The sequence below is a fragment of the Corythoichthys intestinalis genome, chromosome 9, assembly GCF_030265065.1.
Source record: "Corythoichthys intestinalis isolate RoL2023-P3 chromosome 9, ASM3026506v1, whole genome shotgun sequence".
NCBI lineage: Eukaryota > Metazoa > Chordata > Actinopteri > Syngnathiformes > Syngnathidae > Corythoichthys > Corythoichthys intestinalis.
The window spans coordinates 50181932-50197694 of record NC_080403.1 but is presented as its reverse complement, the minus strand read 5'-3'; the positions used below and the strand labels follow the sequence as shown (position 1 = coordinate 50197694).

Below are 15763 nucleotides of genomic sequence, written 5' to 3'. Positions count from 1 at the left end.
GACAACATTGGATCATTCAGAGATCCTCACTGAACTTCTAGAGTTTGCTGCACTGAAAGTAAAGGGGCCGAATAATATTGCACGCCCCACTTTTCAGTTTTTTATTTGTTAAAAAAGTTTAAATCATCCAATAAATGTTGTTCCACTTCACGATTGTGTCCCACTTGTTGTTGATTCTTGACAAAAAATTAAAATTTCATATCTTTATGTTTGAAGCCTGAAATGTGGCGAAAGGTTGCAAGATTCAAGGGGGCCGAATACTTTTGCAAGGCACTGTATATATAAAGGTTGTAAAGCAATAAAACTACAACAAAAATGAATGAAATGAACAAAAAAAAAATTTTTTATAATGGGTCAAAATTATATTTCGAACAGATCATGTGACTAGCACCTTAGACGGTCATTTGCTTTGCATATAATTTTAAGAAAATATGAGAGGGCAATTTTATTTTTCAAATGATTTTTTTCTTTGATTGAAAATATATATTTTTTGATTGAAGCACCTTTTTTTGGGATTGAATGATTTTTTTTTACACAAATGTCCTACCCACAATAAGGCCCAAACACGGATTGTTTCAATCAAAGAAAACTTTTTCAATGAAAAGTTAAGTCTTGAAGTGCAAATTTTTCAATCTCAAATATTTTGTCGCATTCAAAAACTTTTTCTATGATTGAAATTTTTCTTTTTTTTGATTGAAGTGATTTTTCTTTTTGAAAATATGTTTTTTTTGAAGCAGCTTGCTTTTTGATTGAATACTAAAGACAAAAATGTTCTTGCCAAAATGTAGCCCAAACCCAAATCAACATCACTTCAATCAAAAACATTGCTTCAATCAAAAAAAAAAAAAAAAAAAAAAAAAAAAAAAAAAAAAAACTGGACTTAATCAAAAAAATAAATAAATTAAAAATCAAAGAAAAATAGCTTTCACATGCATTTTTTTTTTAGTTTTTTGAGTTTCAAATTTATTTTTGCATTCAAACACATTTTTTTTTATTTTTAATTGAAACGACTTTTTTTTGGTTGAAAATATATATTTTGATTGAAGCAACTTTTTTTTTTAATTGAAGCAACTTTTTTTTTAATTAAAAAAACAAAAAAAACTAGACTTCATTAAAATAAATAAATAAATAAATAAATAAAAAACCAATCAAAGAAAAATTGCTTTCACATGCATTTTTTTTTAGTTTTTTGAGTTTCAAATTTATTTTTGCATTCACATTTTTTTTTTTTTTTAATTGAAACGACTTTTTTTGGTTGAAAATATATATTTTGATTGAAGCAACTTTTTTTTTTTAATTGAAGCAACTTTTTTTTAATTAAAAAAAACAAACAAAACTGGACTTCATTAAAATAAATAAATAAATAAATAAAAAATCAATCAAAGAAAAATTGCTTTCACATGCATTTTATTTAGTTTTTTGAGTTTCAAATTTATTTTTGCATTCAAACACTTTTTTTTTTAATTGAAACGACTTTTTTGGGGTTGAAAATATATACAGTATTTTGATTGAATCAACTTTTTTTTTTAATTGAAGCAACTTTTTTTTTTCAAAAAAAAAAAAAAAAATCAATCAAAGAGAAATTGCTTTCACATGAATTTTTTTTTTTTTTAAGTTTTTTTGAGTTTCAAATTTATTTTTGCATTCAAACACTTTTTTTTTTTTAATTGAAACGACTTTTTTTGGGTTGAAAATATATACAGTATTTTGATTGAATCAACTTTTTTTTTAATTGAAGCAACTTTTTTTTTCAAAAAAAAAAAAAAAAAATCAATCAAAGAGAAATTGCTTTCACATCATTTTTTTTTTTTTTAGTTTTTTTGAGTTTCAAATTTATTTTTGCATACAAACACATTTTTTTTTTTTTTTTAATTGAAGCGACTTTTTTTGGGTTGAACACATATATTTTGTTTGAAGCGACTTTTTTTTTTTTTTGATTGAATAAAAAAGACACAAATCTACCTCCATATGGCTCCGCCCGGGGATACAATTTTTGACTGGGGTAACTACATTGGCATGACACCGGCAGGCGTACCATATTCAATGGATGACGATCTTAGCGAAACTTATTGCCTAAACAGCCTGATTTAGAATTCCCCTCGAGAATGATGGGAAACAAAAAACGCTCATTGTAAATGTATTATTATAAATATCCTTGTAGGTTAATTTTATTGTTGACACTGCGTTTTGGGGTCATCAACATGTTGTGCCCCCCCTGCCCCAAAAGTCAAACTCCACCCATGACGATCTCTCTATGACTTTTTGAGGTTGGAATGACGATCGTGCTAAGAAAAGACGGGTCAGCTGTTGCAGGATTTACCAGCGCACGTAACGCAGACAGAAATAATAACGCAAGTCAAAATGAACCTGAAGGCAACACAGCAATGACAATGTGTTTTAGTTAGATACTTTCAGAAGTGGGTAGAGTAGCCAAAAGTTTTACTCAATTAAGAGTAGTTATCCAAAAAATTGAAGAAAAAAAAAAGTATTCGGTGAAAAGAATACTGAAGTAATGAGTAACATTGTGAGTAACTGCTTACACTGACTTTTTTTTTTTTTCAAACAATGGTATCGTTTTTTGTTGCACTTAGATTCAACAATAGACTCCATTCACATGACGTCACAACCAGCGCCATATTGTCCGTCAGCTCTTATTTTTTTCTGCTCGTTAACATTAATAATCAAAATGGTGAAGGCGTGTGTGGTGGTTGGTTGCAGTAACAGAGAAGATAGACGGAGAGACTTGAAGTTCTACCGTATTCCGAGAGACCCGGAGAGGAGAGCGAGATGGACTGCTGCAGTTCGACGAGAAAACTGGGCACCAAACGATCACCACAGATTATGTAGTAGTCATTTTTTATCTGGTAAGATGCATTTAATATATATTTAGAGGGTTTTGGGCTGACAACCACAATTAAGATCATTGCGAGGCTAATTGCCGACAACATACAGTTTCAAATTCAAGATGCTTATTTCTTCCACCATCATTATTTTTAGAATAATATTTTGCTGGTAACAAGTAAAAGAAGCTGGCCTCGTCTACGGATCATCAGTTAAACAGGGGTGTCCAAACTTTTTGCAAAGGGGCCAGATTTGGTGTGGTAAAAATGTGGGGGGCTACCTTGGCTGATTTACGTAGAACAATATATTTAAACAAATTTCAGCAAGCCCTTCTGTGTGTCACATTTGCTTTATCATTTTTTTCCCCCCGAATTCATAATTTCAACAATCTCGCCTTTGTGGCCTTCTCTTTCGATACTCGGGCTCTTGCGAAATACTGCTGCTGTGAAATTAAACTAGCTTCAAGTTGCTTTCATTTCTCGCTGCGTACCTTCCCTGTAATGTTGTCGTACATGTCAGCGTGTCTCGTTTGGTAATATCGCGTCACATCGAACTCTTTGAAAACAGCGACTGTCTCTTTGCAAATGAGGCAGACACAGTTGTTGCGTATTTTATTGAAGAAATAGTCCAATATCCACCTATCCTTGAAGCGTTGGCCATCGCAGTCAACTTTTTCTTTTTATCGATTGTTGCCATTTTAGAAAATTGGAAGTAAATGGTCACACGGGGTAATGTTGCATAGAGTGCTGCTCTTAAAAGTTTTTCAAAGTTTTGTGAGAATAGGCTGAGTTTCTGTGGACAAGATAGTTGTAGATATCAGGGTAGCAGATGTCAGGCAGAGACGGCAAAGACAGAAAAATATCCATTTAGGCATCAAATATGGATCTGGCGAATGGATCGACCGAAGCTTTTCCACATAACGCCTTTTACTGTATGCAACACATCCAATGAATTTACAGCGTCTGAAAGCACCGGGGCTTCCATGAATTGCACTATAAATTGAGACCACTGAGAATACGGACACATAATGACGGACAATATGGTGGCACAATACAGCGACACGTCATTGTGTGACGTTTGTGAGTGGGATCTATAGAGGGAGTAGTCACTGAAACGATGCCTCTCCATTAGCCCAGGGGTCAAAACCTGACATGTTGAAATCTACATAGGAAACTGCAGTTGTAGTATTTTTTTTAATATAAATTGAGTTTTCTTGGTTGTGATTTTCTTGACTTTTTTGCTGTCGCTGGACATTGGATCCTTGTCCTGCAAATTTTCAGTAGTGTAAATGTATATGGCGGAAAACACTCAAGTGACTTGAAGTTCCGCTCTGAAACCCCCAATTTAGCCAAATTTCAAAATTATCCGATATGCATGTGTGATACATCATTGGAAAGCTTAAAATCTCAATTTTCTGGGGGAAGAAAATTTTTGAACAGGAGCAGCCTTTAACCGTTAAAAAAAAATTACACAGCAAAACCCTATCTGGAGGTGAGAATAGTCAGTGACAGCCAAGCAACCTGACTGATGGGTGGGCCAAGATCCTTCCTGCAGTGTGCAAACCTGTTGAAAAACTACTGGAAATGTTTGACCTCTGTAATTGCAAACAAAGGCTACTGTACCAAATATTAACATTTGTTTTCTCAGGTGTTCAAATACTTATTTGCAGCTGTATTAGACAAATAAATCGTTAAATAAACATACTAGTACATTGCGATTTCTGGATTTTTCTTTTTAGATGATCTCCCTCACAGTGAACATGCACCTACGCTGAAAACTTCAGACCCCTCCATGATTTCTAAGTGGAGAACTTCCTTTACTGGATTTGCATATTAGAGATATTAGTATATCTTCTCGTTTCACAAATGAAAGTAGAAGGATTTCAAGTCGGCCCTTGCAATCTTTGATTTTTCTTAAAGCTTCCCTTGGAGAAAAAAGTTTGAACCCCCCTGCTTTATACAGTAATCAATTAAATTAAAAAAAAAAAAAAACATTGGTCAGTCACGTTTGATATTTTATTTTTTGTAATCATTCGTGTTTGTGGTGACATTAGTTTAAGTGTGCCCCTACAAGCGCAATTGCAGTCTCCAAGCGACTTTGCTGCCCTCTGCTGCTCAAAAACGAGCAAAGCAGCGTTCAGTCGTCATTTCAAGTAAGCGATTGGTCCCAGTGCAGCATTAGTTACATGACAAGATCAGTAGTACTTGGCACATGTAAAGTTAAGTTCCCCCTCTGAGCAGCGCGTACACGGCCGTGACAGTGAACGCCGCGGCCGTGTACGCAAAGGCGGCGTTGTACAGAGTCCTCCGGCTGTCCTCCCCGGGCCCCGACGTCTGCTCGGTCCCCCGCCGCGCTCCGCTTTCAAGAAGTTTCCTCACGTGGGAGAGCTCACCGCGGACTCCCCCGAGGCCTTGCTGTAACTCGGACATTTGGGGTGAAAGGACTGCGAGGATGGGCTCGGTCTTTGGCGGCGAGCGAGGGTTGTGCCCCTCGGGGACGGCCGCCCTAAGGCTGTCAATGAGCGCCCCTAGTTCATCCTGCTGTGAGCGATGGTTCCCGGCTTGGATTCTGAGGGCTTCCTGCAGGCTTTCCGGACCCTTTTGGGCTTCCAGCAGAAGACTTTTCAACTCCTAGAAAATAACACAATTTTATCAAATTGGAAACTTGGGCTGCCACAAATGATTATTTTGATAGACAATCACCAGTTAGCGTCGACTAATGTGGTACTACCCTGGGTTTAAGATTTTAGCTATAGCAACCAATAATAATTACCCCTCTCCGCACACTTTTTTTAAAAATAAAAAAATTAAAATGTCAGTTAAAAAACAAGTAGCAGAACATTTACTTTGTTGTTTTAATTAAAAATAAAAAAGTTAAACACTGTATTGCCCTTTTTTCGATTTAAAATAATTAAAAAATGTAAATCAAAAATAATGTTAAAAAATAATTTCAAAAACATAAAATTAAATTAAAAATTAAATTAAAAAATTTATAAAACTGAAAAAATTAAAACTCAACTAATTGTGAACTGAAATTAACAATTAAAAATACAGAAGGAAATTAAGAACTGGTAATTTTTAGCTTTTTTGTTCGAATTTCTAATATGAAAACATAAAAAAGAGAATATTAACCTTTTGCCTGTTTTCATTTAAAAAAATGTTAAACAACAAATAATTTTTTTTCTTATTATTAAAAAAAAAAAATCATTGTTTTCAAAGATTTTTTTGTAATCAATAAAAAATAACATTTAAAACCATACCTATTTTGTTAATATTTTTATTTTTATATTTTAAATATTTTTTAAAAAAAACACCAAATTAAAAAAAAAAGATTTTTAATATATATATTTGTATTCATTTATTTATATTCTTAAAATAAAAAATGACGATAATATGCACTATTCCGTTGTCTGCCATTGACGGCAATAGGCGTCCAAGTTATTTGAACTGCGAGCCCTCCCACTTAAAATGACTCGGACGCCGATCGCCGTCAATGGCACTGAAACTTGATAATTCTCTGGCAATGGCAGTCAATGAGTTAAGAGGCTCAAAAAGGAGAAGATTGACAATTCTTAGGTCAACAACATCTCCAAATGATTAATTGACCATCAAAACAGATAAATTTGATAATGCAATAGTTATTCATTAGTCGATCACACCACTAACAAACACTTAAACAACAAGCATCCCAAAACAATGTTCATTTCCCTACCTGCAAGCGCACTCGGTTGACATACGTGGACCCCATAACGCCGATGAGTGCCCCGAGCACCGACCCGATGAGCGACCAGTTCTTAGTGCGCTCGGCTCGCGCTCGCTCCTTCTCGTGACTCTCCCGCACGGCGGCCGAAAAGGACGCGAACCTCTCGCGCTCCGACGCCTCGGCGTGCCCGTGCGCCGCCCGCAGGCGCCGTTCCTCCAGTAGCAGTTTGTGCTCCAGCGTGGCCAGCTCCAGGTAGTGCGCCTCCTCCCGGGATACGCGGTCCAAACGGGTGCGCACCTCCTTCACCCGATTCCGTGCAGCTTCCAGTCCGACGTGGGCCTCGCGCACAACCCCCCTGGCCACCAAGAACTCGGCTTCGGCCTGTATGTGTCACGTGATTGACAGCTACAATATATTACCGAAATTATAGCAGTGTAAAAAGAACCATTGCGTTCTGTGGCCACTTTATACTGTAGTCTGTACTGCATTTCCATGTGCAACAGATACAAAAATAAATAACTTTTAATGATAGAATTTTTGTATTTTAAACATTTTTTCTATCGTATCGTATCCCATATGGAGGTGCATCGTATCATGAGTTTAAGTGTATCATCCCATTCCTATTCATTACCCAGTAGACTTGTTCTCCCCACTGTATAATACTACAGTATAGATGAGAATGTTGTCATAGAAATCCATTGATCGGACTGCAAGCAGTACATCTTGTTTTGTTTATATGTAATATATCTATGTGCGTTTGTCCTACATAATTACGTATGACTAGGCCCTGGGCGCAGCGCATTTGTTCCCCCACACTAGCGAAAATGACTGGAAAACAGACGTGTTTGGAGAGATTTTTTATGGCGAAAAGGGCACCTGACCAGCCAGAAGATGAGCCTACAACCTGGAAGACCTTCAAACTGCAAAGGAGTGGATTCGTGACCCGTTTGTGAATAAACCGAGTGATTCGCCCATGTCTGTGCAACAGGAGGATCAGCTTGTAGAGATCGCAAATGACAGCGACATTAAACGTACATTTGAGACAATTAAAGTCATTCTGGAATATCCTGACAGCGCTATGAGAACACTGAAAACCTTGTTACGCATCTTTGTGAAGCGGGCTTCTTCATCCATGCTTAACGACACGGCGAAGGCATTAACAATGAGAGAGCGGTGTGCAGCTTACATGGCAGGATAGGTCTGAGGAGAACTTTTGTCCATCCACGATCAAACGTAAGTTAATATTCCTTTCTTTAAAGAAAGTCTGTAGTGTTTACTTTGGAATCGCTGCAGTCACGGCCATTTTTAATGTTACGCGCATGCGCAGAACAGAACAGTTGCAGTTTTTGATGGGTTGCAAAATTTGTCAGAATACCGGTCCGTGAAAAAAAGACCAAAATCACACCGGTCTGTGGTGCAAAAAAGGTTGGGGACCCCTGCATTAAATCATTAGTAACATCAAATATCACACAATACACCAAAGTATATCAGTAGCCGTGTCCTTAAGTCTTTCTGATAGTTTTTTCCCGACCTTTTTACTGCAATAATATAATAAAAACCTGAAATTATGGCTTTTAGTTTTGGTGTGCCACCCCAAGATTTTAAATGGCCCCATCTGGCCACCGCTATGAAAAATTTCTGGAGGCGCCAATGTTAAAGGGGTCCTCGGACTTAAGACCTGTAGGCTCTAATAAGCCACAATTGTTCTCTTTTACTAAAATGTTATTAGTAGGGCTGTCAAATGATTAAAATTTTTAATCGAGTTCATCACATCTTAAAAATTAATTAATCGTAATTAATCGCAATTCAAACCATCTATAAAATATGCCATATTTTTTTGTAAATTATTGTTGGAATGGAAAGATAAGACACAAGACAAATATATACATTCAACATACTGTACATAAGTACTGTATTTGTTTATTATAACAAATCAACAAGATGACATTAACATTAACATTCTGTTAAATCCATCCATGGATAGAAAGAATTGTAGTTCTTAAAAGATAAATGTTAGTACAAGTTATAGAAATTTTATATTAAAACCCCTCTTAATGTTTTCATTTTAATAAAATTTGTCAAATTTTCAAACGAAAAATAAACTAGTAGCTCACCATTGTTGATGTCAATAATTACACAATTCTCATGGTGCTGAAACCCATAAAATCAGTCGCACCCAAGCGCCAGCTAAGGGGGGCCAAAATGCCAAAAAACACAAGTACCAAGTGCACATGACACTGTGCTGTCATTTTAACCTGTTTGAGCGGGGCATGTGCGTTAAATCCATCACATATTTTAACGTGATTAATTAAAAACATTAATTACCGCCTGTTAACGCGATCATTTTGACAGCCCTAGTTATTAGAAACACATGTATTATTGCCATTGATTAAAAATCTATAATATTTAGTACATGTTTTGACCTACGTAGGGCGCCATGTTTTACGCGCGCAATGCACGCTGGGGGTGATGACGCGTTTGGTCACGACTGGGAGAATAGCTGTGCTAGCTAGCAAGCAAAGCTAGTATGACGACTGGCATGATTTTATCACAATCTGCTGCTGTTCAGATTGTTTTGTTACAGAGATGTGGGATGAGTTCCCAACGTCGTACCTGCATTCAATTCCAACTCATCAGCAGTGTCTTTCAATCGATCCTAGGCGGCTTGCCGAGATATTGACTTGCTGCCATTTGACGGTTTGTATATACCTTTGTCGTTATTTTTTTCGTTTGTCTGCCTCTCACCGCAGTTTTCCCTCTGGGTTTTTTTTTTTTTCAGTGATCACAACCTACTGTCACGGACCCGTTTTGTGTTTCCCTTTTCGCGATCATATGTTTTTTGTGTGTTCAAAAAACCCTTTTACGCAATCTCTATGTTATTGTTGTCTGATTGCTTTCTGTTTTTCAATTCCGTGGTCAAGCCACCCGTACCTTCTTTTCAGTTGCGTTTCCCTTTTAGGTTTCACCCAACAGACAGACAACGCATGCGGGTTGTGATTGCTTCCAAAGGAAAATCATGACACCAGCGTCACGTGGAAGTATAGTCCTGTGGTCTAAGCGTTCGTCTGTCGCATGGGAAACGCGGGTTCTAATCCCGTCGGAGACATTCATTTAATTGGTTTTGCTGTTTGTTTTGTGAAATATTGACAGTGATGTCCTGCTCATCACTTTACACAGAACCGACGACATGTTTATGTAGCTAATGAGTGACACTGTGGAAGTACGGCAGGGCTGCCCAGTGACATCACCACCCAGAGTGCATTACGTCGTCAATAACAATGACAACCTACTAGTTGAACTAATTTTTCAAATTTTATAAAAACGAAAACATTACGAGGGGTTTGAATATCAAATTATTATAACTCATACTAACATTTATATTTCACGAACTACACGTCTTTCCCTTTATGATTTCTGCTACATATTCATTAATAATACGTAATAAACTATCAAAGCTCTTGTTTAGCTCATCTTAAAGATAATCGGTGACATTTTTATAGCATGTATTATTAGTAGAGCTGAAACGAGTACTCGAGCAACTCGAATAACTCGAGTTTAAAAACTGATCCGAGTAATTTTATTCACCTTGAGTAATCGTTTATTTATAGTAATCGTAAATTTTGACAGTTCTAAGCATCACGTTTTGCTCGGACTACTTTCAATGCGGGACAACGCGCTGTCACGTGCGGAGAGAAAGAAGGAAAGAACAAAAAACTTACTGCAGCCGATAGCAGCCACAAACGATGCCGACGTTGCTAAATACTAGCCCGCACGATGCTACATTGGTAACAGGTACCGTCTGATGCTCTCATAGAGATCACATGTATGTTGAACTAGATGCGTAATGACAGACTCGGCCGCGTCTGGGCAGCGTTAGTAAACAACCGCCATATTAAAGCAGTAGAGCGCTAAGCGCTAATAAAGAGCGCTAAACGCTAATAAATAAGATTAACGTTACTGTCGCTACTAGCTCACGTAACGTTAGCCCTGCGGAGGGCTAGGTTTCAATTAATTATGACCACTGTCGATGCGTGGCTAACGTGTCTTACATACAGACTTTAACATAACATAGCATTGTGGAGTGATGAGGGTGTAAAATAAAAACTTAATCATGCTAACTATCAATTTTAGCTCAGTCGTCATTGCTGGATAAAACACCAAGTAGCACTGGTCCCTAATGTGCTCCAATACAGCCTGTATCATACATTTATTTTGAACACTGCAAAAACTCAAAATCCTATCAGGACTTACAGTTTAGACTAACTTAAAACTTAACTAGAACTTAAAAATGGCTTGACACAAAGAGAAATTCAATTGAAACACGTGGGAAAAAATCCTAACTTTTAAGTGATGTGTGTTATCAAGCGTAACCAATTTTTAGGTAAGATATTTTATATATATATATGTTTTTCTTTAATAAGATCTAAAAGTTTTTTGAGTGAAAGCAGTGACTTAGTCTTTTTTTTTTTAAATTCTAGTTACATCTGTGATGCAATTGTTGGCTGTTTTCAACAATATACATCAAAAATAAAGACATTGATTGACTGAAAATGGTTCAAGATTAGATGAAATGTCTTGTTTTCTCATGTATATTTATAATTGCTCTTCACCTAAAAATATATGTGTTTTATCCGATTACTCGATTAATCGATAGAATTTTCAGTTGATTACTCGATTACTAAAATATTCGATAGCTGCAGCCCTAATTATTAGTTTGCAATACTTGGTAAAATCACAGTAACAGGTTTACAAATATATGCTGTTGTTCGCTTAAACACCATGGATTATGAATGGGATGGCACTGAAATATCTTTGATTGAATTTTTCATAATTGCACTGTAATTAACTAGTGAGTAGTGACTAATTTATTGTTTTGTTTTTAAGAGAAAGTCACTGTTTACTGACCTCTGTGACTTTAGTCTGCGCATTGCGCACCTCGTTGATACCGACAAACTCCTCGTACTTCTCCCACCAGCTGTTCATGGTGGCTGCAGCCATCTGGGCAGATTTTTGACTCCACTGCTGCCCCAATCGACCTGCGTGCTGCACAAAAACATTACATTACATGGACAACAGGCTTGATCTTCGAGTTAGCAGCGTTTTTAATTAGTCGATCGATTTCAACAAATTCCATGCAGTTTGTCTGTTATTTGTTAGTTTCAGGGGTCTGGAGTGGCTAAGCTAGCACTAGTCAATGGTGGTTGAAATCGACTCCATCAACTAATTAAACCTCGGTTAAGTTGAAGATTAAGTCTTATGTGAAAAATTCTGATCTTTGTTTGTTATTACTTTATTTACGTCTCCGTATGTAATTATTAGGGTTGTTCCGATCATATTTTTTTGGTCCCGATCCGATTGTTTTAGTTTGAGTATCTGCCGATCCCGATATTTCCCGATCCGATTGCTTTTTTTTGCTCCCGATTCAATTCCAATCATTCCCGATAATTTTTCCCGATTGTTTTGCGTAGTTCTACCAATTGATATATCTTCTCTGCGTTGGGAAATAACATAAGGTGTTAAGAAAAAGATCAATTGCTACCTTGCTTCCCCACATTGCTTCCCATGATATTTCTAATCGTAGGGAGAGGGATTGTAAGGCTTTAGCCTATTACAAAAAGGCTCCAAAGGCTGCCAAAATTCACTCTACTCATTTTACGCTGCCTTTTATCTCTCTATATAGGTAAAACGGCGCCATTACAGATTGAGCGCGACAATGCGTGAGTGGGTCTTGCAACGCATGCATTAATTGCGTTAAATATTTTAACGTGATACATTTTCAAAAAAATTAATTACCGCCTTTATCGGGATAAATTTGATAACCCTACCTTAAGCCTAAACTAAAGACTCTGGATGAGTGTAACATATTATGTCTGTAACTTTAAATACAATTAGAAAACGATTTAATTAAAAAAAATATATATAAAAAAAAGGCATGGCCGATATTTTTTTGCCGATTCCGATACTTTGAAAATGACGTGATCGGACCCCGATCGAATGGGACATCTCTAACACAAAGTATTCTGAAAATGGTTGTCCGGGACATTGCAATTATTTTAACATTTCGAACAATATTGACAATGACATACCACAAAAAGGGTAAGAATTGTTTTGACTCCTGTTAAAGAGGTGAAATCTCAGTGTTTCCGATTACATTTTTTTTTTTTTTTTTTTGCATTAGTTAATGCCAGCAGCATTTGACCTCATTGTTTGTGATTTATTATTGATATTTTAATCATTATCATATAAGAACGGCGTTTCTCACTTTTGTTTTTTTTTCCAAGAAAAGGTGGTTCGTAACTCAAAAAGATTCATTAGTTGGGTCCCTCTTAACTCAATGGCTGCAATTGACTTATTAAACAAAGTCAGGAAATAGATTAACAACATTCCTACCATTTTAACGGTTTTAATTTAATTTCATAAATTCACTCATTGGTTGCCACTGACGCCAATAGATGTCTAATCCGTTTGTACTTGGAGGGCTGGTAGAGGTACAGTGATCCCTCGCTACTTTGCGGCTAAACTTACGTGTCCTCAGTGCATCGCAGATTTTTTTATCTTGTGAGAAATAGCTTGTTATCAGTGTTGTCACTAACGTGTGTAGTCTGATTACTTTCTTTCAGTAACGAGTAATCTAACGCGTTCATTTTTCCAACCCAGTAATCTGATTAAAGTTAGTTTCTTTAGTGTCTGTGGATTACTATTTTGTTATTACCTCATAATGTATGCAGAATGAAGAATATTGTAGTCATCTACGAAGAGCATTTTGAATAGAAAATGCCAGAAAGGTTCCCGCTACGTGTTCATTTCCATAGTAATAACTGCTCACATTTACCTCCTGTTTTGGTCTCGAGTAACACACGCTAAGTGTTTTGGGACGGAGAAAGCCGTGTGCCAGGCTCCCAGCGCGGGTGCACGTTCGAACCGAGTGCAGCCACCTGTTGAGATGTGCGAGGGAACGTTGACTAGCGCTGCAACGATTAATCGATTATCTCGAGTATTCGATTAGAAAAAAAAGATTCAAATTAAATTTTGCTGCTTTGTGTATTCGTTTAATTAAAGTGGCGTTGTAATGGTTTATTTTGAAAGTTTGCATTTAGTTTTATTGATTTGGGTGGATACACTGCCCTCTAATCTGCCTCATTTCAGATGGTTGAATCCATCTGCTCCCTATTAAGACCAACATAAGCTAAGTTTTTGTTTGAGCTTATCTTTTTTTGATGCATTCGTAATTTATTTTATAGGTATATTTGGCCGTTTTTTGTGGTAATATGTGTCTGAACTATTTGTTAAGAGCATTGTAAAAAAAAAAAAAAAAAGAAAGAAAAAAGTTGGCATTTTATACCATTTAAGCTAGCTGAATTTTTCTATGTAAATTAGCCAATTGTTCTTTTGTTATACATAGATCCTCATTTATTATTTTTTTTATACCGTTTCAGGCTCAGCTCAGGTATTTTAATTTTTCATGTTCCTTATCTGATTACTCGATTATTCGAAGTAGTAGTTCATCGATTACTCGACTTCTAAAATAATCGATAGCTGCAGCCCTAATGTTGTGTGTGTGTCCATGGATGAACGTGAGTATTTTTCCTTCATTCTGTAGGGTTCCAGTGATAGGTTGGACACCCTACACGCGTAGCTTTGCCGTTGCAACGGCGAGTATTCATTGCTCCAAATTGGCAACCATTGTTTACATCATATTCGTGTTGCACCTTTATGCCGTGAGGTGACGTGTTCATTTAGCATCTTTAGGATGTGTTTGAAGTCCGATTGAGTGTAAAGTGCTGAGTTGCCGCCACGTTTTGTGGCCAAATTGACCGTGTGTGTGTGTACGGCGTACTTCCAGGTTGTGCATACTCATTCGTGCCCGCCCCAACCTTTATTTATTGCACTGTGCGATTCATTTGTGTGTTGTTGATTATTGTTCAGTCAATTTGCATTGTTTCACATCAGCACTGATATGCTGTTGACCCTAACCTGATATTCAGAATTTTTGACATTAGGCTTGATCTTCAAGTTAGCAGGATTTTTAATCAGTCGATCGATTTCAACAAATTCCATGCAGTTTGTCTGTTATTTGTTAGTTTCAGGGGTCTGGAGTGGCTAAGCTAGCACTAGTCAATGGTGGTTGAAATCAACTCCATCAACTAATTAAACCTCGGTTAACTTGAAGATTAAGCCTCATGTGAAAAATTCTGATCTTTTTTTATTATTACTTTATTTACGTCTACGTATGTAATTACACACATGCACGTATCCTATAAATGTGAGAGAATTAATGTGAAGAACTTATGTATGTTATTTATATTATAGAATATTTACGTTTCATATTATTATTTAATGTTCTAATGATAACATCTGTATTTAAAGAGTTTTATATACTTATTAATATTATATCTACACACACACAAAAATACACTTGTTGGTATTAGATCTACACACACACACACACACACACACACACACACACACACACACAAAAATGCATGTTAAAAATGTGTTGGGGTGACACTACTTCGCGGTTTTTCACTTTACGCGGTTGGTTCTGGTTGTCATTAGCAGCGATAAGTGAGGGATCACTGTACCTGTAAGACAGCCAGCACTCTCTCCTTCAGACCTTCGGAACCGTCTGTGCCAGAGCCGCTGGGTTTTTGATGAGCGCTGTAGACCCGGACCAGGCGTGTCCGAACCGGTAAGGGTCCGAGGAGGAAGAGGCGGGACCAACAACCCGATCCATGAACTCTGTACCTAGTAAAAGTAAAAAGTCACCTTCCTTCATGGTGCTTATTCAATAGTAATCTATTGTTGAATACTTTTAAATGAAAGTACCTCATTGAGACGTCCAATATGGAAAGAAGAGTTGCAATTTCACCGGAATGAGCTAGCGTATTTTGCGGCACGAACATATGCCGCGGCATGAAATACGTCATATCCGCTTATTGCCAAGGCATATTAATGACGTCACATCCGCTTGAGGCTCGACTTGCTGCTACTGTTTTTGTTTTGGTTCGTGAAAGACCGCAAATTAAAAGTGTTTCGTGTTAATGTCGTAATTATTGAATAAACTGGCTTTAGAATGAAGCATGGTTAATTTTACTTCTTAGCGCATGCCTAGGAAAAATAAAAGTGAGTAATCAAGTGAAGTTTATTTATTAATTAAAACCTAATTCTCCAAAAGATCTAAAAAGGCTTCACTTTCTCCATAAACGCTTATATATATCAC

The 15763-nt window shown here is 36.7% G+C and overlaps 1 protein-coding gene across 1 annotated transcript; it reads right to left on the bottom strand.

The window, feature by feature from the left end:
• Window positions 1-1861: 1861 nt before the first annotated feature.
• Window positions 1862-15527, bottom strand: ccdc51 (coiled-coil domain containing 51). Its single transcript, XM_057846485.1, has 5 exons — window positions 15370-15527; window positions 15126-15288; window positions 11449-11586; window positions 6553-6924; window positions 1862-5471 (listed from the first exon to the last, which is right to left on the bottom strand). Exons 1-5 carry the CDS (start codon window positions 15468-15470, stop codon window positions 5061-5063), a joined length of 1185 nt encoding a protein of 394 aa, XP_057702468.1. The 5' UTR covers window positions 15471-15527; the 3' UTR covers window positions 1862-5060.
• Window positions 15528-15763: the final 236 nt, after the last annotated feature.

Coding starts and splice junctions, on each gene's coding strand:
- ccdc51 (XM_057846485.1), bottom strand. CDS start 15,470: ATGACGTATTTCATGCCGCGGCATATGTTCGTGCCGCAAAATACGCTA. Junction 11,587..15,125: donor GAGTGCTGGCTGTCTTACAG/GTACAGTGATCC, acceptor GTTTTTGTGCAG/CACGCAGGTCGATTGGGGCA. Junction 6,925..11,448: donor CGCAGACTAAAGTCACAGAG/GTCAGTAAACAG, acceptor TGACACATACAG/GCCGAAGCCGAGTTCTTGGT.